General features: G+C 41.3%; 5 protein-coding genes across 5 annotated transcripts in view; 3 read left to right on the forward strand and 2 right to left on the reverse strand.

Moving 5' to 3' along the window:
- The window catches only part of LOC6554048 (chromatin-remodeling ATPase INO80), a 35,941-nt gene that overhangs the window by 18,233 nt on the left and 4,005 nt on the right, over positions 1-13,703 (reverse strand). The window contains exons 5-8 of the mRNA XM_001979497.3: positions 12,704-12,881; positions 12,305-12,645; positions 11,977-12,238; positions 11,749-11,916 (exon numbers count right to left, since the gene is read on the reverse strand). Coding sequence (XP_001979533.2) covers positions 11,749-11,916; positions 11,977-12,238; positions 12,305-12,645; positions 12,704-12,881 — 949 coding nt within the window. The remainder of the gene's footprint in view (positions 1-11,748; positions 11,917-11,976; positions 12,239-12,304; positions 12,646-12,703; positions 12,882-13,703) is intronic.
- On the forward strand, positions 12-2,059 carry LOC6554028 (putative serine protease K12H4.7). The gene is made up of 7 exons (XM_001979502.3): positions 12-399; positions 470-651; positions 711-946; positions 1,007-1,238; positions 1,297-1,469; positions 1,533-1,823; positions 1,886-2,059. The coding sequence occupies exons 1-7, from the start codon at positions 199-201 to the stop codon at positions 1,990-1,992; spliced, it is 1,422 nt and encodes a 473-aa protein (XP_001979538.1). The 5' UTR covers positions 12-198; the 3' UTR covers positions 1,993-2,059.
- On the forward strand, positions 2,436-4,405 carry LOC6554027 (putative serine protease K12H4.7). The gene is made up of 5 exons (XM_001979501.3): positions 2,436-2,686; positions 2,846-3,027; positions 3,081-3,548; positions 3,601-3,767; positions 3,835-4,405. Exons 1-5 carry the CDS (start codon positions 2,459-2,461, stop codon positions 4,230-4,232), a joined length of 1,443 nt encoding a protein of 480 aa, XP_001979537.1. The 5' UTR covers positions 2,436-2,458; the 3' UTR covers positions 4,233-4,405.
- LOC6554026 (putative serine protease K12H4.7) lies at positions 6,245-8,131 on the forward strand. The gene is made up of 5 exons (XM_001979500.3): positions 6,245-6,520; positions 6,580-6,761; positions 6,831-7,298; positions 7,356-7,537; positions 7,602-8,131. Exons 1-5 carry the CDS (start codon positions 6,257-6,259, stop codon positions 8,003-8,005), a joined length of 1,500 nt encoding a protein of 499 aa, XP_001979536.3. The 5' UTR covers positions 6,245-6,256; the 3' UTR covers positions 8,006-8,131.
- LOC6554049 lies at positions 10,436-11,596 on the reverse strand. The gene has a single exon (XM_001979498.3). It carries the CDS (start codon positions 11,500-11,502, stop codon positions 10,540-10,542), a length of 963 nt encoding a protein of 320 aa, XP_001979534.1. The 5' UTR covers positions 11,503-11,596; the 3' UTR covers positions 10,436-10,539.

Here is a 13,703-nt window from a genome sequence, read left to right on the forward strand (position 1 = left end):
CAGTCGATAAGACGCCGCATGGCTTTGCAGCACAAAATGCCAACAATCCATTTGGCCCGGTTAATAATAACATTTACTGGCTCAGAAACCACTAATTAAGTACTGCGTTGGCGATAAGAATTTCCTTTCAGCTAAGGCAATGGAATTAGTTGGCCATAAGCTGGTAAATGTTGATCAGTCCTATTTTAATGCTCGACGATGAAACTTTGGCTAGGAATTTCCTTGGCTCTTTTAGCCCTTGGCCAAGCCCATGGAAGCATATTTGAGAGGACTTTCAAAAGGATCCATGAAGAGCCACCACTCCCAACCACTCAGAATCGAGCGGATGCAGTTCAAACCCTTTGGATTGAACAGAAGCTGGATCACTTCGACCCGGCAGAAACCCGCACATGGCAAATGGTATATTGCAAATTTCGAGGGATAATAGTTCTTAGGGGTACATGTACAATGTTTGTATCAATCTTTCCAGCGGTACATGCTCAACGATGCACTTTACAAGTCTGGAGCACCACTTTTTATTTACCTTGGCGGAGAATGGGAGATCTCAGCGGGCAGAATAACTGGTGGTCACCTGTACGACATGGCCAAGGAGCACAGTGCTCTTTTGGCCTACACAGAGCACCGCTACTATGGACAAAGCAAGCCCTTGCCGTAAGTGGTTCTGAAAACTTTTCGGTGCTTCTAGCAAACTATTTTCCATACCTTTACAGTGATCTATCGAATGAGAACATCAAATACCTGAGTGTAAATCAGTCCCTGGCTGATCTGGCTTATTTCATTAACACCATCAAGCAAAACCATGAAGGTCTGTCCGAGTCCAAGGTCATCATTGTTGGAGGTTCCTACTCCGCCACAATGGTCACCTGGTTCAAGAAGCTCTATCCCGATCTGGTGGCTGGCGGTTGGGCTTCCAGTGCTCCCCTCTTTGCCAAGGTCAACTTTGTGGGTGAGTTGGCAGTTTACACGGTCATTTTGTGGAATGCAAAATAAACTCTACTTTCAACAGAGTACAAGGAAGTCACTGGCCAATCCATCGAACAAATGGGTGGATCTGCCTGCTACAAGCGAATTGAAAACGGCATTGCCGAGATGGAGAGCATGATAGCCACCAAACGAGGTGCAGAGGTCAAGGCCCTGCTCAAGTTGTGCGAACCTTTCGATGTATACAACGATCTGGATGTTTGGACTTTGTTCAGCGAGATCTCCGATATTTTTGCGGGCGTAGTGCAGACTCACAAGTTCGTACAATAGTGGAAAATGGTTGGGTTAGTTAACAAACTCTTATCCCACTTTCAGTGCTGGCCAAATTGAGGGTGTTTGCCAAGTAATAATGGCTGGATCGAATGATCTCAATGGCGTTGCTAGATATTTGTTGGATGTATTCGAGGAGAGCGATGCCCAATGCTACGACCTTAGTTATGATGCAATTACCACATTGCTTCTGGATACTAGTTACAGTAACAACATCAGTAAGTGCGAATTGATAAGCCTTAAAAGCTAAACATTTGAAAGCTTCTTCTGAATAATTTCAGTGCGTCAGTGGATCTTCCAGACCTGCAATGAATATGGTTGGTATCAGACCTCTGACTCTGCAGCTCAGCCATTTGGCACCAAATTCCCTGTAGTTTACTATACCACCATGTGCGCCGATTTGTATGGCTCACAGTATAGCAACGAGTTCATTAGCAACCAAGTGGTCATCACCAACCAGTACTTTGGTGGATTGTCTCCCGGTGTGGAAAATGTCTACCTCACCCATGGGCAATTGGATCCCTGGAGGGCGATGGGAATTCAGGACGAGGCTCAGGCCACTATTCTTCCAGGTGAGCAAATGGGAGTACAATATCTAAAACGGAATATTTTTACCCTTATTGTGACTTTTCAGAGTATGCCCATTGCAAGGACTTCAATTCGATCAGCTCGAGTGACACTGCTGAGATGAAAGCTTCCAAGGAACGTATTGCCGAACTGGTGCGCGAATGGGTTAAGTAATCGTAGATAAGGTCCCCGCTTATGAAAAACCCCAAATAAAATGTAGCGGATTCAACTTATAAACAAACTGATAAGCATCTTTGTTTTAAAATCTAAGAAAGGTAGGATTGGGCTCCAACTAAATGAGGCTATATGTAAGCGAATGGCGAAAAAAAATAAAAAATTTTAAAAGCATTGATATATATTTTAAAAACGGCTTGGCAAATCTCAAAGATTATACGGCGGTGATTTTGATTGACCGACAATATATTGGAATTTCCAGCTAATCCAACAAAGTTTTGAGTGATTTATGATGAACATCGAATACGTACATCTAATCGCAACTTTAGAAGCTATAATATCATGTCGCTGGTCACTTATCAACTAATTAATTTACAATCCTTATCGTGGTCGCAAATAACTTTGGAAGCCGACACTGTTAGCTTAAAACCCATAATCGGACCCGATAGTTGCTTCATTTGTGAAAATGGCTGCTCTGCGTTTGGTCTGCCTTTTTGTGGTCTTGACCATAGGACTAGTTCACTCCCTGGACATTCCGAAGATCAAAGATGTGCCTCTTTTGGTCAAGACTTTGAAGAATTTGAACCGTGGTCCACCTCACCAGGTGATGACTAAGCGCGTCAATATCCTGGAGAAATGGATCACCCAGAAATTGGATAACTTTGACGCGAGCAACACGCAAACCTATCAGATGGTATGTATATTCCGGATAAAATTGGTTGCGCAGTAAAAATATCTATGAGTTCGTGACATGCGCCTGAGTTACGAAAACGATGTGCATACACTATATATAAAACAATCGAGAATGAAGATAAGATCAAGACTTAAAACACGTGCCATTTTCCACTTCAAGCGTTATTTGGTCAACGATGAGTTTCAAACTCAGGGAAGTCCCATTTTCATTTACCTGGGTGGCGAATGGGAGATCGAGAAGAGCATGGTCAGCGCTGGTCACTGGTATGATATGGCCGAAGAACACAAGGGTGTTCTCGTATACACTGAACATCGCTACTATGGTCAAAGTGTACCCACATCGTGAGTAATTACTCCATTATTCCGATGCCTCTTAGTAATTCATAATTTTTTAGATCCATGTCAACAGATAATCTGAAGTACTTGAATGTTAAGCAGGCCTTGGCCGATGTGGCCAATTTCATTGAGACCTTCAAGGCGGAGAACCCCCAGCTGGCCAACTCCAAGGTGATTCTGGCCGGTGGCTCCTACTCGGCCACCATGGTGGTGTGGTTTAAGCGTCTGTATCCCGATTTGATTGTCGGTGGCTGGGCCTCCAGTGCTCCACTTCTGGCCAAGGTCGACTTCACCGAATACAAGGAGGTGGTGGGCCAGGCCTTCCTCCAGTTGGGCAGCCAGCAGTGCTACGATAGGATTAAGAACGGCATCGCAGAGCTGGAATCCATGTTCGCTAATAAGCGCGGAGCCGAAGCTAAGGCCATGCTGCGTCTGTGCGACAGTTTCGATGATCAAAACGACCTGGACTTGTGGACCTTGTTCTCTAGTATCTCGAATATTTTCTCTGGAATCGCTCAATACCAAAGGTGGGTTGTGTATTGCCAGAATATGGCTTCAAATCTAAAACTTATATTTCAGCAACAACGACATTGTGTACAACTGTGACTACATTATGACATTCGATGATGATGCCACAGCCATTGCTAACTTTGTGTACTGGGGCTGGGGAATGGGCAGATGCATTGATGCCAGGTACCAAGGCAGTGTTGAGTACTATCTCTGGGGAGTGGAAAACTTCGACGCTAGTAAGTGACCACTCAAAAATCAAAAATGCTCAATCAAAATGGTCTTAAATACGTTCCAAATCTGCAGGTCGTCCTTGGTACTATCAGACCTGCAATGAGTACGGCTGGTACCAGAGCTCTGGCTCCAGTAATCAACCCTTCGGCACCAAGTTCCCTGCCACCCTGTACATCAATCTCTGCGGCGATGTCTTCAGTTCGAGATACGGAAATGAACAGATTAACGTCAATGCAGCCAATACTAACGCATACTTCGGCGGCATGGAGCCCGGCGTGGAGAATATCTACATGACCCACGGTGCCCTGGATCCCTGGAACCCGATGGGTCATGGAGTGGAGCAGGGAGCCACGATCATCGCCAACGCATCGCATTGCGCCGACTTCTCATCGATCAAGCCCACAGATTCCGAAGAAATGCGGGCCTCTAAGGAGAAGCTTGCTGGATTGGTTCGACAGTGGTTGGCATAATTTGTTGATTTGATTACTAATAAAAAAGCCTTAGGAGCTTGAAACTGGCTATAATAGGCTTTAAAAAATGGTTATGGTAATAAAGATTAGTTTTGAAATACTGGCAAAAACTTGTTTTAAATTATTCAAAATGTATCTTCGGCCTAAATAAACCATGAAGAAAATATTGTAAAGTATTGTATGAACTTAACCACCATCTTAATTTATTTCAGACACTATTTTAGACTTGTTTTTGAACGTCATATGTTTTGGATAATTAAAAATTATTTTCAAAAAAGTCTTATAAACAAGCCTATTAAACAGAAGTTATTATCTCCAATTTTTTTTTTGTAATACGCCGAAAGTTATGCTATCAAAATTAAAATCAAAATTAAAATTAAACGACCTTAAACATTCATATTATTCTTAGTATCGATTTTTTGGTGACTAAATCAAAATATTCATTTTCTATATGAGTACCTAGATTAAATTATACCCGTTACTCGTGGAGTAAAAGGGTAGACTAGATTCGTTAAAAAGTAGAAGGAAGAGTTTCCGACTAACGTATATATATTCTTAATCAGGATCAATAGCCGATTCGATCTGGCCATGGCGGTCTGTCCGTACGTCCGTCCGTTTATCTGCCCGTCCGTATGAACGTCGAGATCTCAGGAACTATAGAAGCTAGAAAGTTGAGATTAGGCACTCAGATTCCAGAGACAAGATCGCAGCGCAAGTTTGTCTTTGCTCAAAGCTGCCACACCGATACTTTTGAGAAGTATTTAGATAGTTTTATATATTTTTATTAGTCTTTTAAATTTATAAGGATTAGCCAAAAAAAAACTTAACGCCCACAAACCGACAAAAACTGTCACGCCCACACTTTTAAAAAAAAATTAAGTTTCTTCCCAGAGTTTCTTACTACAGATATTCCAGATAATGTTGAAATTTGTCGTTTGCACTTCCACTAGTTAAGTAACGAGTATCTGATAGTCGGGGAACTCGATCATAGCATTCTATCGTGTTTTTATGCTTATGTATATACATATATTTATCAATATATATATTAATACATGCATCAGTGTATTACTAGCAAATAATATTTTATTAATAGTAATGTAACTATTCTATCGTTATTCATTTCTTAACTGTACTAATGTACACATTTTTAAAAAAGCAAATATAACGTAACTCCGTTACCTGCACTTACATAAAAATTATAGGGAATGAAATTGATACCATTTTCTTACATCATGTTAAGACCTCAGCTTACTGACTAGCACGTAAAAAATAAATATTTGGTAACAAAACAATGGCCAATAAATTGTCACGTTTGCTTATATAGGATTAAATTGGCAAGAGTGCAAGATTGCAAGGCACGTGTACAAGTAAACTATTCAACAAATTACAGTTTTAAACAATTAAGAAAGTAGTTGCAAATAGAAAGGTAGAGATATTATTTCATATCGTGTAATTAACCATTTTTCGAGCGACTGCTATATAACCGCTAATATTTGTACATGGCTTATCTTTTTAATTGGAGTTGTATTTAAATTTTACAACCAAAGTATTTCCCAAGAAAGTATTAGTCTAAGATATACAAATGGGTATTTAGGATAATTCGCGAAGGAAATAGTCAAATGGTATCCGTTACATTATAAAACTAATCCACTACTTATCAGCGCTTTTTTTTTTAAATTTGTAGGGAACCTTTCTTTTTATAATTATAATAGGTGTTTGCATTAAGATAAGATATAAAGATTCATATAAAAAAGTCCTTCACTTTAACATTTGAACCAAATTATATAAATTGGGGACTAATCCGTTGAACATTTTTCTTTGTCTTCGCGAAGACGAAAGACATTAAAATGAACCTAGCTCAATTTACGTGATGCAAGACTTGATAGGAACAAAGAACCCTCGACCTTATCAGTGTTATATATTTTGCAATTTTTGTTTGCTTTGCAATCCAGAGCCCAAAGGCCCTATCTTAGGTTAATGGGACTGTCAGTAGCGAATATTTTCCAATAAATAGTCGGCCACCGATGGAGGAAAATCATTCGCAAACTTGTGAACTATCCAGCAATATGAAGTATACCCTAGTAGTACTCGCCCTACTTGCACCACTGACTGCAGCAGCTAGTCTAGGTGAACAGAAACCGGAGGCCAATGCCTTCGTCAAATCCCTGAGACAACTTCATCGAGGTCCACCTGTTCAACCAATGACGACCAGGGCCAAGGTGGAGGAGCGCTGGATCACCCAGAAATTAGACAACTTCGATGCTAGCAACAACGCCACCTGGCAGAATGTAAGGACTAGCTGGAAATAAAGTACTGTCAGCTTTACTGACGTCTCTTTATTCCGCAGCGAATCTACATCAACAACAAATACTTTGTGGATGGCTCTCCCATCTTTATCTACTTGGGAGGCGAGTGGGCTATCGATCCCAGTGGGATTACCTCTGGACTCTGGAAGGACATTGCTAAGCAGCACAACGGTTCCCTCCTCTACACCGAACATCGTTTCTTTGGCCAGAGTATTCCCATAACGTGAGTTAAGACACCATTACCAAGTTCCAAGTTCCTTTGAACTAAAGTAATAAAACTGGTCACCCTTAGTCCTCTGTCCACTGAGAACCTGGAAAAGTACCAGAGCGTGGAGCAGGCCCTGGCTGATGTGATTAACGTGCTTGCCACGCTGAAGCAGGAGGACAAGTACAAGGACTCCAAGGTTGTGGTCTCTGGCTGCTCCTACTCCGCCACCATGGCCACCTGGATCAGGAAGCTGTATCCCGATGTCATCAGGGGCAGCTGGGCCTCGTCTGCTCCGCTCCTGGCTAAGGTGAACTTCAAGGATTACATGAAGGTGGTCGGCGAGTCGTACTCTATCCTTGGAGGACAATATTGCTACGATCTGATCGATAACGCCACCTCTTACTATGAGAATCTTTTCGAGATTGGAAACGGCACTCAGGCTGCGAAGGAATTGAACCTGTGCTCCAACTTTAACGTAAACAGCGAACAGGACCGTTGGCAGATCTTCAGCACTATAGCGAACCTTTTTGCTGGCATTGCGCAGTACCAAAAGTAGGTGATATGAAACAGCCAACAATTCATTACCAACAATTCATTATTTACCCATAGACCGGAGAAATATGATATTCCCAAGTACTGCTCGATTCTGCGCGAGTTCAGTGATGACGATTCTGTTGCTTTGTCCAAGTTCATTAATTGGAAAATCAATGAGCATTCCGGAGCTTGTCTTAGCACGACCTTCAAGGGAGCAGTTGGCTACTACGAATGGTCCAAGGAGAACTACGAAGATAGTACGTGATTTCTAGTTTCAGCATCGTATAACTTTGTAATAACCTAACTTTTTAACTCTTTTAGGTGACTTGCCCTGGATCTTCCAGACCTGCAGCGAGTTCGGTTGGTTCCAGTCTTCCGGCAGCAGAAGCCAACCCTTTGGATCTACTTTTCCGGCCACTCTCTATGAGGACACCTGTGAGGGTGTCTTTGGATCGAAGTACGACTCGGCTGGCATCCACGCCAATGTCCGCGCAACCAACGATGACTTCGGTGGTCTGAACGTGAATGCCACCAATATCTACTTTGTGCAGGGAGCTCTTGATGGCTGGAGCAAGGTTGGTGCTGGAGTGGCCCAGGGAGCCACCATTATCCCCTACGCCTCCCATTGTCCTGATACCGGATCGATCAGCGACACCGATAGTGCCGAACTGGTGGCCTCCAAGAAAAAGCTGATCAAGCTCGTGGACCAATGGCTGCAGGACTAATATCTCAACCGCTGATTTTCATTAGTTTAGAAGATTTTATCAGTTTTTTCTTTTGTCTTAAATGTATAATTATTTAACCACCAGTGATTAGCCCTAATAAACCGAATATTAAACATATAAAAGTTACACCTTTTCTAACATTAATTCCAAATCGCAAAAAGAGACAATTCACAAACTTATCAATTACTTTTTTCTAATTGCTGAAACTTATCAGTACTTCTTTTCTAACAAAGCCTATATATTTAACCTTATAACTACGCTTTGTAGTGCAGGCGAGAGTCTAATCTAAAGCGTCCACTTGTCCTCTGCAAATTAACAAATAAGTTAAGTGGGCTATTCTCTGAAAGAGCAAGTAGTTTCCAAAGTGACCATAGAATGTGAGTATCTCCCTATTTGAAATCGCGTAGTAAGGACAGTCAGTCTGTTGCTAAACCAGGTAAACAATTGGTAAATTTACCAATTTATTATACTTTCAGCAACGGCAGATTTCCAAATATGATGCAATAAAGCCTGTAAATTTATGTAGCCCACAAATCCATCAAAATGTTGAAAGAGGTGTGACCACTCCGACAGTCTATCACGGACATAGACGGTCCCGAAAAAGCGAGGAAAGATGGTCTGCGGAGGAAGAGCGGACTCCTACACCCAATGAATTGCACCAAATTCAGAAACGTGATGGGAATATCAAGATCGATGGACAGCCGGCTACTTAAAGACTTTGCATTGCTTTAGAAAATGTCATAAATCTTGCTGGTCGAAACGGAATCAAGTCACGCATTATAATGACCTGGGCAGATTCATTTAACAAGTGAACTTGTTTTCAACAATACAATTTGCTTATAAATAGCAAAAAATACCATTAAATCGTAGCTCTCGTTTCATTTAAAATGTAACAGGTACAGTTCTTATTTCCTCTTTGAGATTCATTAAGGCATTTGTGGTTTGGTAGAATATTGGGAAGGAGGGCAAGCGAAAGGCCGAAGACATACCAAAATTTTAAGTTTTTGGTCAAATTATTCCGGTATGCGGCAAATACATGAACGGGAAATACCTTTGTTCTTGTTGAAAGGCCTCAAAGGAAAGGAGACGAGTAAGAGGCAAAAACCTTTCCAATGGTGTTTGAGAAATTATATCGAAAAATAAATGAAAATTCTTGGCATAATTCAAAGGCTTGTGGAAATTGGCTGATGATTGAAATATGTGCTTTTTTAGCCTTACAGGAAGTTGTAAAATTTCTCCATTTAGTTTGTTGGTTTGGTATTATACTATCAAGCTAAGCTTGTTGATGTGTCTATAAACACATAAAAGTATCCGTAAGCTTGGCCACTAAATAATTATAATAAATTGTTATAAATCGGGACATTTTCATGAAGGATGATTCTGAGTCATCGTGAAGAAACTGCCCATCCCACGACCGTGCATAAAAGGCCTTTGAAGATCTCAAGGCTCGCAGATCCGTTGATGGCGAACAATCAGCCAGCTAAAATACCAACATCGAATTAGTCAGCACACAGCATAAACCTGAGCAAGTGAGGTGGGGAGGCCGATCAGGCAAAAGAACTGAGCCTGAGAACCTGGCTATAAAGTGACAGAAGAGTAGGAGCCGAAACCAAATTACTCTTGGCCAGGGTGCGCAAATAACAAATCAAAACCGGTGACAAAATGATTTAGGAACCACGCGAAAATGTTCACACGAATCACACGAACTCCGGGCCAGCACCACTGAAATCGAACAAGAAATGCTGGGGGAGAAACATGGCGAGATTCTGTTCGATATTGTATCCTTTTCGGCTGAGAATTCTTCTACGTGGTCGCTGGACTCGAATTGGTGGATCTCATTGTTGCGCGGCGATAAAGATCACACGAGTAAATCATGGTCTGCCGCCACTCACTCCCAGCTCATCCCCATACCCATCCACAACCCAACCCGTCACCACCCCTTGCTCAAGATTCAACCTCGATTGCCGCAGTGCATGAACAAGTAGTTTAGCAAATGAATACAAGAGCCACACAGGGTTTTTCCGCCTTCGAGATGGGACAATGGCAAAGGAATTTCTCTCTATACTGACGTGTAAACTATTGTCCTAAAGCTGTCTATAAATCTTCAGGTGAAAGGCGCACAATTACTGTACTATAAAGAACTAAGAGCTCAATCTGCATGAGGAAAAATGCATTACAACTAGTTTTGAAGAAGTCAAAGTGGCTATATAAAATGAATTAGACTTTCCATGTGTGAACGTTTGTATATATTTGTCGTTACTCAAAGCACACCCAATTATAAATTATAAATTCGCACTCTATAAGTCTTGCGAAAACTTTCATGATAGTGGTTATTTTGCGTAATTGAAAACATTACTGATCAAAATACACTTTCAAAAAGAAAGAGAAACCATACTTTTACCTATATTAATGAATAAATGATATTATGACGAAGGATTTTTTATTATGGAATAACCGCATGGATCTAATTTGAAAAAACTAAGTTCACTTTGATAATTGGAAATTACTTGGGACTTTCGCCGAACTGATTTGAATTACTGGACACGCACATTGTCATAGATCTTCACGACGTCTATATCTTGAAGAAGGGTTTTACGAAACTCCTGGTAGCGGGCCATTTGTCGATCATTTAAGTCCACGAGCGGCTTGTTTGGACAGTGTCCCACCTCCTTGTTTATAATCTTATAGTTGCACTGCCTCAGTTTGTACGTGACCTCTTGGAGGTCCAGAGGTCGGCATTTGAACAAAACAGATCCTTTACCCAAATCTGTAATGGCGCTATCGGTGGCTTTGCACCACAAGGCATCAGTTCGCAACGTTTGATTAAATTCGTCGAAACTCAAAGGGGTTTTGCTCGGCAATGTGGCCTCAATCAAGCCAGTTTCGTTGAACAAATGTCTATTGAAGAAGCGCGCTTTGTTTTGCCGAAGTAGGGAGGCCAAGCGCAGCTTCACGTCGGGTAGATTTTCCGTCCTGATCTTGCAAATCATGGCAACCAGTTGCCGCCCATAGTCCATGGGTATGCAATAGGTGTGTTGATTCCTCTCGCTCAACTCGCACTCCTTCAGAATCCGCTGAACTCGACTGTATGGCAACTGCAAGGGAGACAGTCGAGCCCTCAGCTCGCAATTCTTCTCGGGATCGATGGAACCTCCCCCACGATGCACCGCCAAGCGAAGCTCGTTGGCCAGTATTAACTCTTCTGACGAGGCCTGGTCAAACTGAGTATTTTTGGACTCTAGTGGAAAGCTGTCAAAGGAGGACCTACACGCGCTCCTTTCTCCATACATCGGAGCCCATCGTACACGCTTTAGGCTCGGTGTCTCCGGATTATCCCCCAGCTCCAAGTCCAAGCCATTGCGCTTGTCGTTCTCTAATTTTGGGGAGTTACTATGTATTAGGCTCGGCTTTGGTCTGTAAGGAGTAACGCTGGACTTGAGCTGAGGAAGTTTCGTCGTCTTCGTCTCGGACATGGTGATGCATTTGGAAGGATGCATTTGGAAGGAACTTTAAATTTTGACTACTTAAAATTATTGTTTGGAATGAATACGATTTGGCTAATTCAATCGAAATTCTAAAGAGTGTATAAGTGAAAAGTTTTCAAAAGGCACCATTACCTATTCACAAAGAAAACGTATTTGTTTTATCGACAAGATAAACCTTTTTAAATAGCACGGTCACAAATATTTGCTATTATTGGGCACATACATTTAAGTAAATAAGTAAGTATAATATGAACTCACCGTATCAGCGGCTGTTAAATTAATTCCCAGGCCTCCGGCTCTCGTAGACAATAAGAACACAAAGATATCCGCTCTCGTTTGAAAATCGGCAACCATATCGCGACGAGCGGAAATCTTGCTTGAACCATCGAGGCGCATATAGCGATGTTTGCGGTGCCACATGTACTCCTAGGCAAAATATGAAAGAATTAAACTGGACAATAAGCGCTTGAAGTTTATTAAACTTACCTCCAGCAGGTCAATCATCTTGGTCATCTGCGAATATATGAGCACTCGATGTCCATTCGCCTTCAATCGAGTAAGCAAGGTGTCCAGAACAAAAAGCTTGCCGGCGTCCGTAATCAGGGTTTCCTTGTCGGGCACCACAATTGAGGACCATCCACCATGAGGCTTGCACAAGGCCAATCCACTAGAGACGAGCTCCCTGCCCTGACTGTTCTCACACTGATTGTGGCGAATCTGAGTCCAGGCTGCAGACCGACTCTCGCAACTACAAAAGAAATATAGGGGCGAAAGTAAATAACCGATCCAATTGAAGAAGTCATTTTAAACTCACTATAAATATCTATGCACAGCTTGAACTTTCTGTCCCAAATCATAAAGTAGTCGTGGCATGGAAAGCGGTTCGCATAGGTATTTCCTAGGTTTTCGTGGGCGATGCGGAAACTCTGGTAGCAGCAGCAGCGTTGTCACCTTCACATCGCTTTTGGCATTTGACTTTGTTTGTACCTCCACAGACTCGATTTCCAGCTTGGGCTTGGACACGTCCGCCATCTCCTCGATTAACGACGTTTTTTCCTTGAGAATCTTCGACCGAATTACACGGTGTTCGATAGTCTCCTGCATGTTGTACGTAAAGTAATCGCCAAATGCGTAGGTGCTGCTTTCGTTGGCGGTCTTTAAAATAAAAGCTTTCTATTAATTGTTTGACTAAAAAATGTATTACTGATTTTACCATTGCTGTGAATATGAAGTTCTTAAGGACACTGTTTGGTGGCATATAGTCGAGAACTAGTTTGTTTTCCAGCATCGGCTCCAACAGTTGATATCTACTGTCCGGCTGCTTTTTCCACCAAAAGCGACGGTAGGCCAGCAGTGGGTATTTCTCCAGAACTCTTTGGTAATGCAAAAGACTGTCGAAATAGAGGCATGGTGAACATGTAAGCATATGATTATATCAAAGAAAAGAACACTATATTCCATATTCGAGTTTCTCTGCTATCATATACCCTTTACCTAATTTAAAATATGCAGGCTTCATGTTAACATACTTTTACAGTTCCCGAGATCTCGACTAGTTATCCTTATCAAGAGTATATGTACTTTACTTTTACCAAAGACTCTAGAATAATAAGATGCGTAAAGCCATACGATTTTTTTGCACATGATGCACACGGCTGAAAATTTCAAAAAAGGATGCAAAAACAGGACAGATTTTGATTCATACGTTTGATTCATACGTTGCCATTGTGCCAATGCGTTTCAAATACGTATCGAGCATTTTATAGGCTTTATTTAAAACAATTTTTACTACTCACTTTAAAGATCTCACTATTTCACTCACTAATATAATTATGACAAAATAATAGTTTATTTAATTACTTACAGCTCGAGATTAATTTAGTAGCACTTTGCATACGAATAAACATAAAAATATATATCCCTTTCAGTGTAGGGTAATCAATTTCTTTACAATAATTTTATATTGTATGTTAAATATTTTTTATGAATAAATATTTCAAAATAAATATTATAACATTTCAAACACTTGTATGAATAACATTTGCCCGGTTATTTGTTCAAGAGGGATGCCAATTTGATCTTGACCGGTAAGCGAGATTAGTTGAACTATTTTGCGACTCTAAATTAGAAGACATGCCTTACAGTCTTCACTAGAACTAGTTGGGAAGTTGGGGCTACAAGAAAATATGTTTCCTAAAGAAATATTAAAAGCG

This window comes from Drosophila erecta, unplaced genomic scaffold, assembly GCF_003286155.1.
Source record: "Drosophila erecta strain 14021-0224.00,06,07 unplaced genomic scaffold, DereRS2 tig00000000-arrow-pilon, whole genome shotgun sequence".
NCBI lineage: Eukaryota > Metazoa > Arthropoda > Insecta > Diptera > Drosophilidae > Drosophila > Drosophila erecta.

What these genes read in the sequence shown, in the direction of transcription:
- LOC6554028 (XM_001979502.3), top strand. Translation starts at nt 199, where the DNA reads ATGAAACTTTGGCTAGGAATTTCCTTGGCTCTTTTAGCCCTTGGCCAA. An exon ending in TGCCAAGGTCAACTTTGTGG is followed by an intron (nt 947 to 1,006) that starts GTGAGTTGGCAG and finishes TACTTTCAACAG; the next exon opens with AGTACAAGGAAGTCACTGGC. An exon ending in TCAGGCCACTATTCTTCCAG is followed by an intron (nt 1,824 to 1,885) that starts GTGAGCAAATGG and finishes GTGACTTTTCAG; the next exon opens with AGTATGCCCATTGCAAGGAC.
- LOC6554027 (XM_001979501.3), top strand. Translation starts at nt 2,459, where the DNA reads ATGGCTGCTCTGCGTTTGGTCTGCCTTTTTGTGGTCTTGACCATAGGA. An exon ending in ACACGCAAACCTATCAGATG is followed by an intron (nt 2,687 to 2,845) that starts GTATGTATATTC and finishes TTCCACTTCAAG; the next exon opens with CGTTATTTGGTCAACGATGA. An exon ending in AGTGGAAAACTTCGACGCTA is followed by an intron (nt 3,768 to 3,834) that starts GTAAGTGACCAC and finishes CCAAATCTGCAG; the next exon opens with GTCGTCCTTGGTACTATCAG.
- LOC6554026 (XM_001979500.3), top strand. Translation starts at nt 6,257, where the DNA reads ATGGAGGAAAATCATTCGCAAACTTGTGAACTATCCAGCAATATGAAG. An exon ending in GGCCAGAGTATTCCCATAAC is followed by an intron (nt 6,762 to 6,830) that starts GTGAGTTAAGAC and finishes GGTCACCCTTAG; the next exon opens with TCCTCTGTCCACTGAGAACC. An exon ending in CAAGGAGAACTACGAAGATA is followed by an intron (nt 7,538 to 7,601) that starts GTACGTGATTTC and finishes TAACTCTTTTAG; the next exon opens with GTGACTTGCCCTGGATCTTC.
- LOC6554049 (XM_001979498.3), bottom strand. Translation starts at nt 11,502, where the DNA reads ATGCATCCTTCCAAATGCATCACCATGTCCGAGACGAAGACGACGAAA.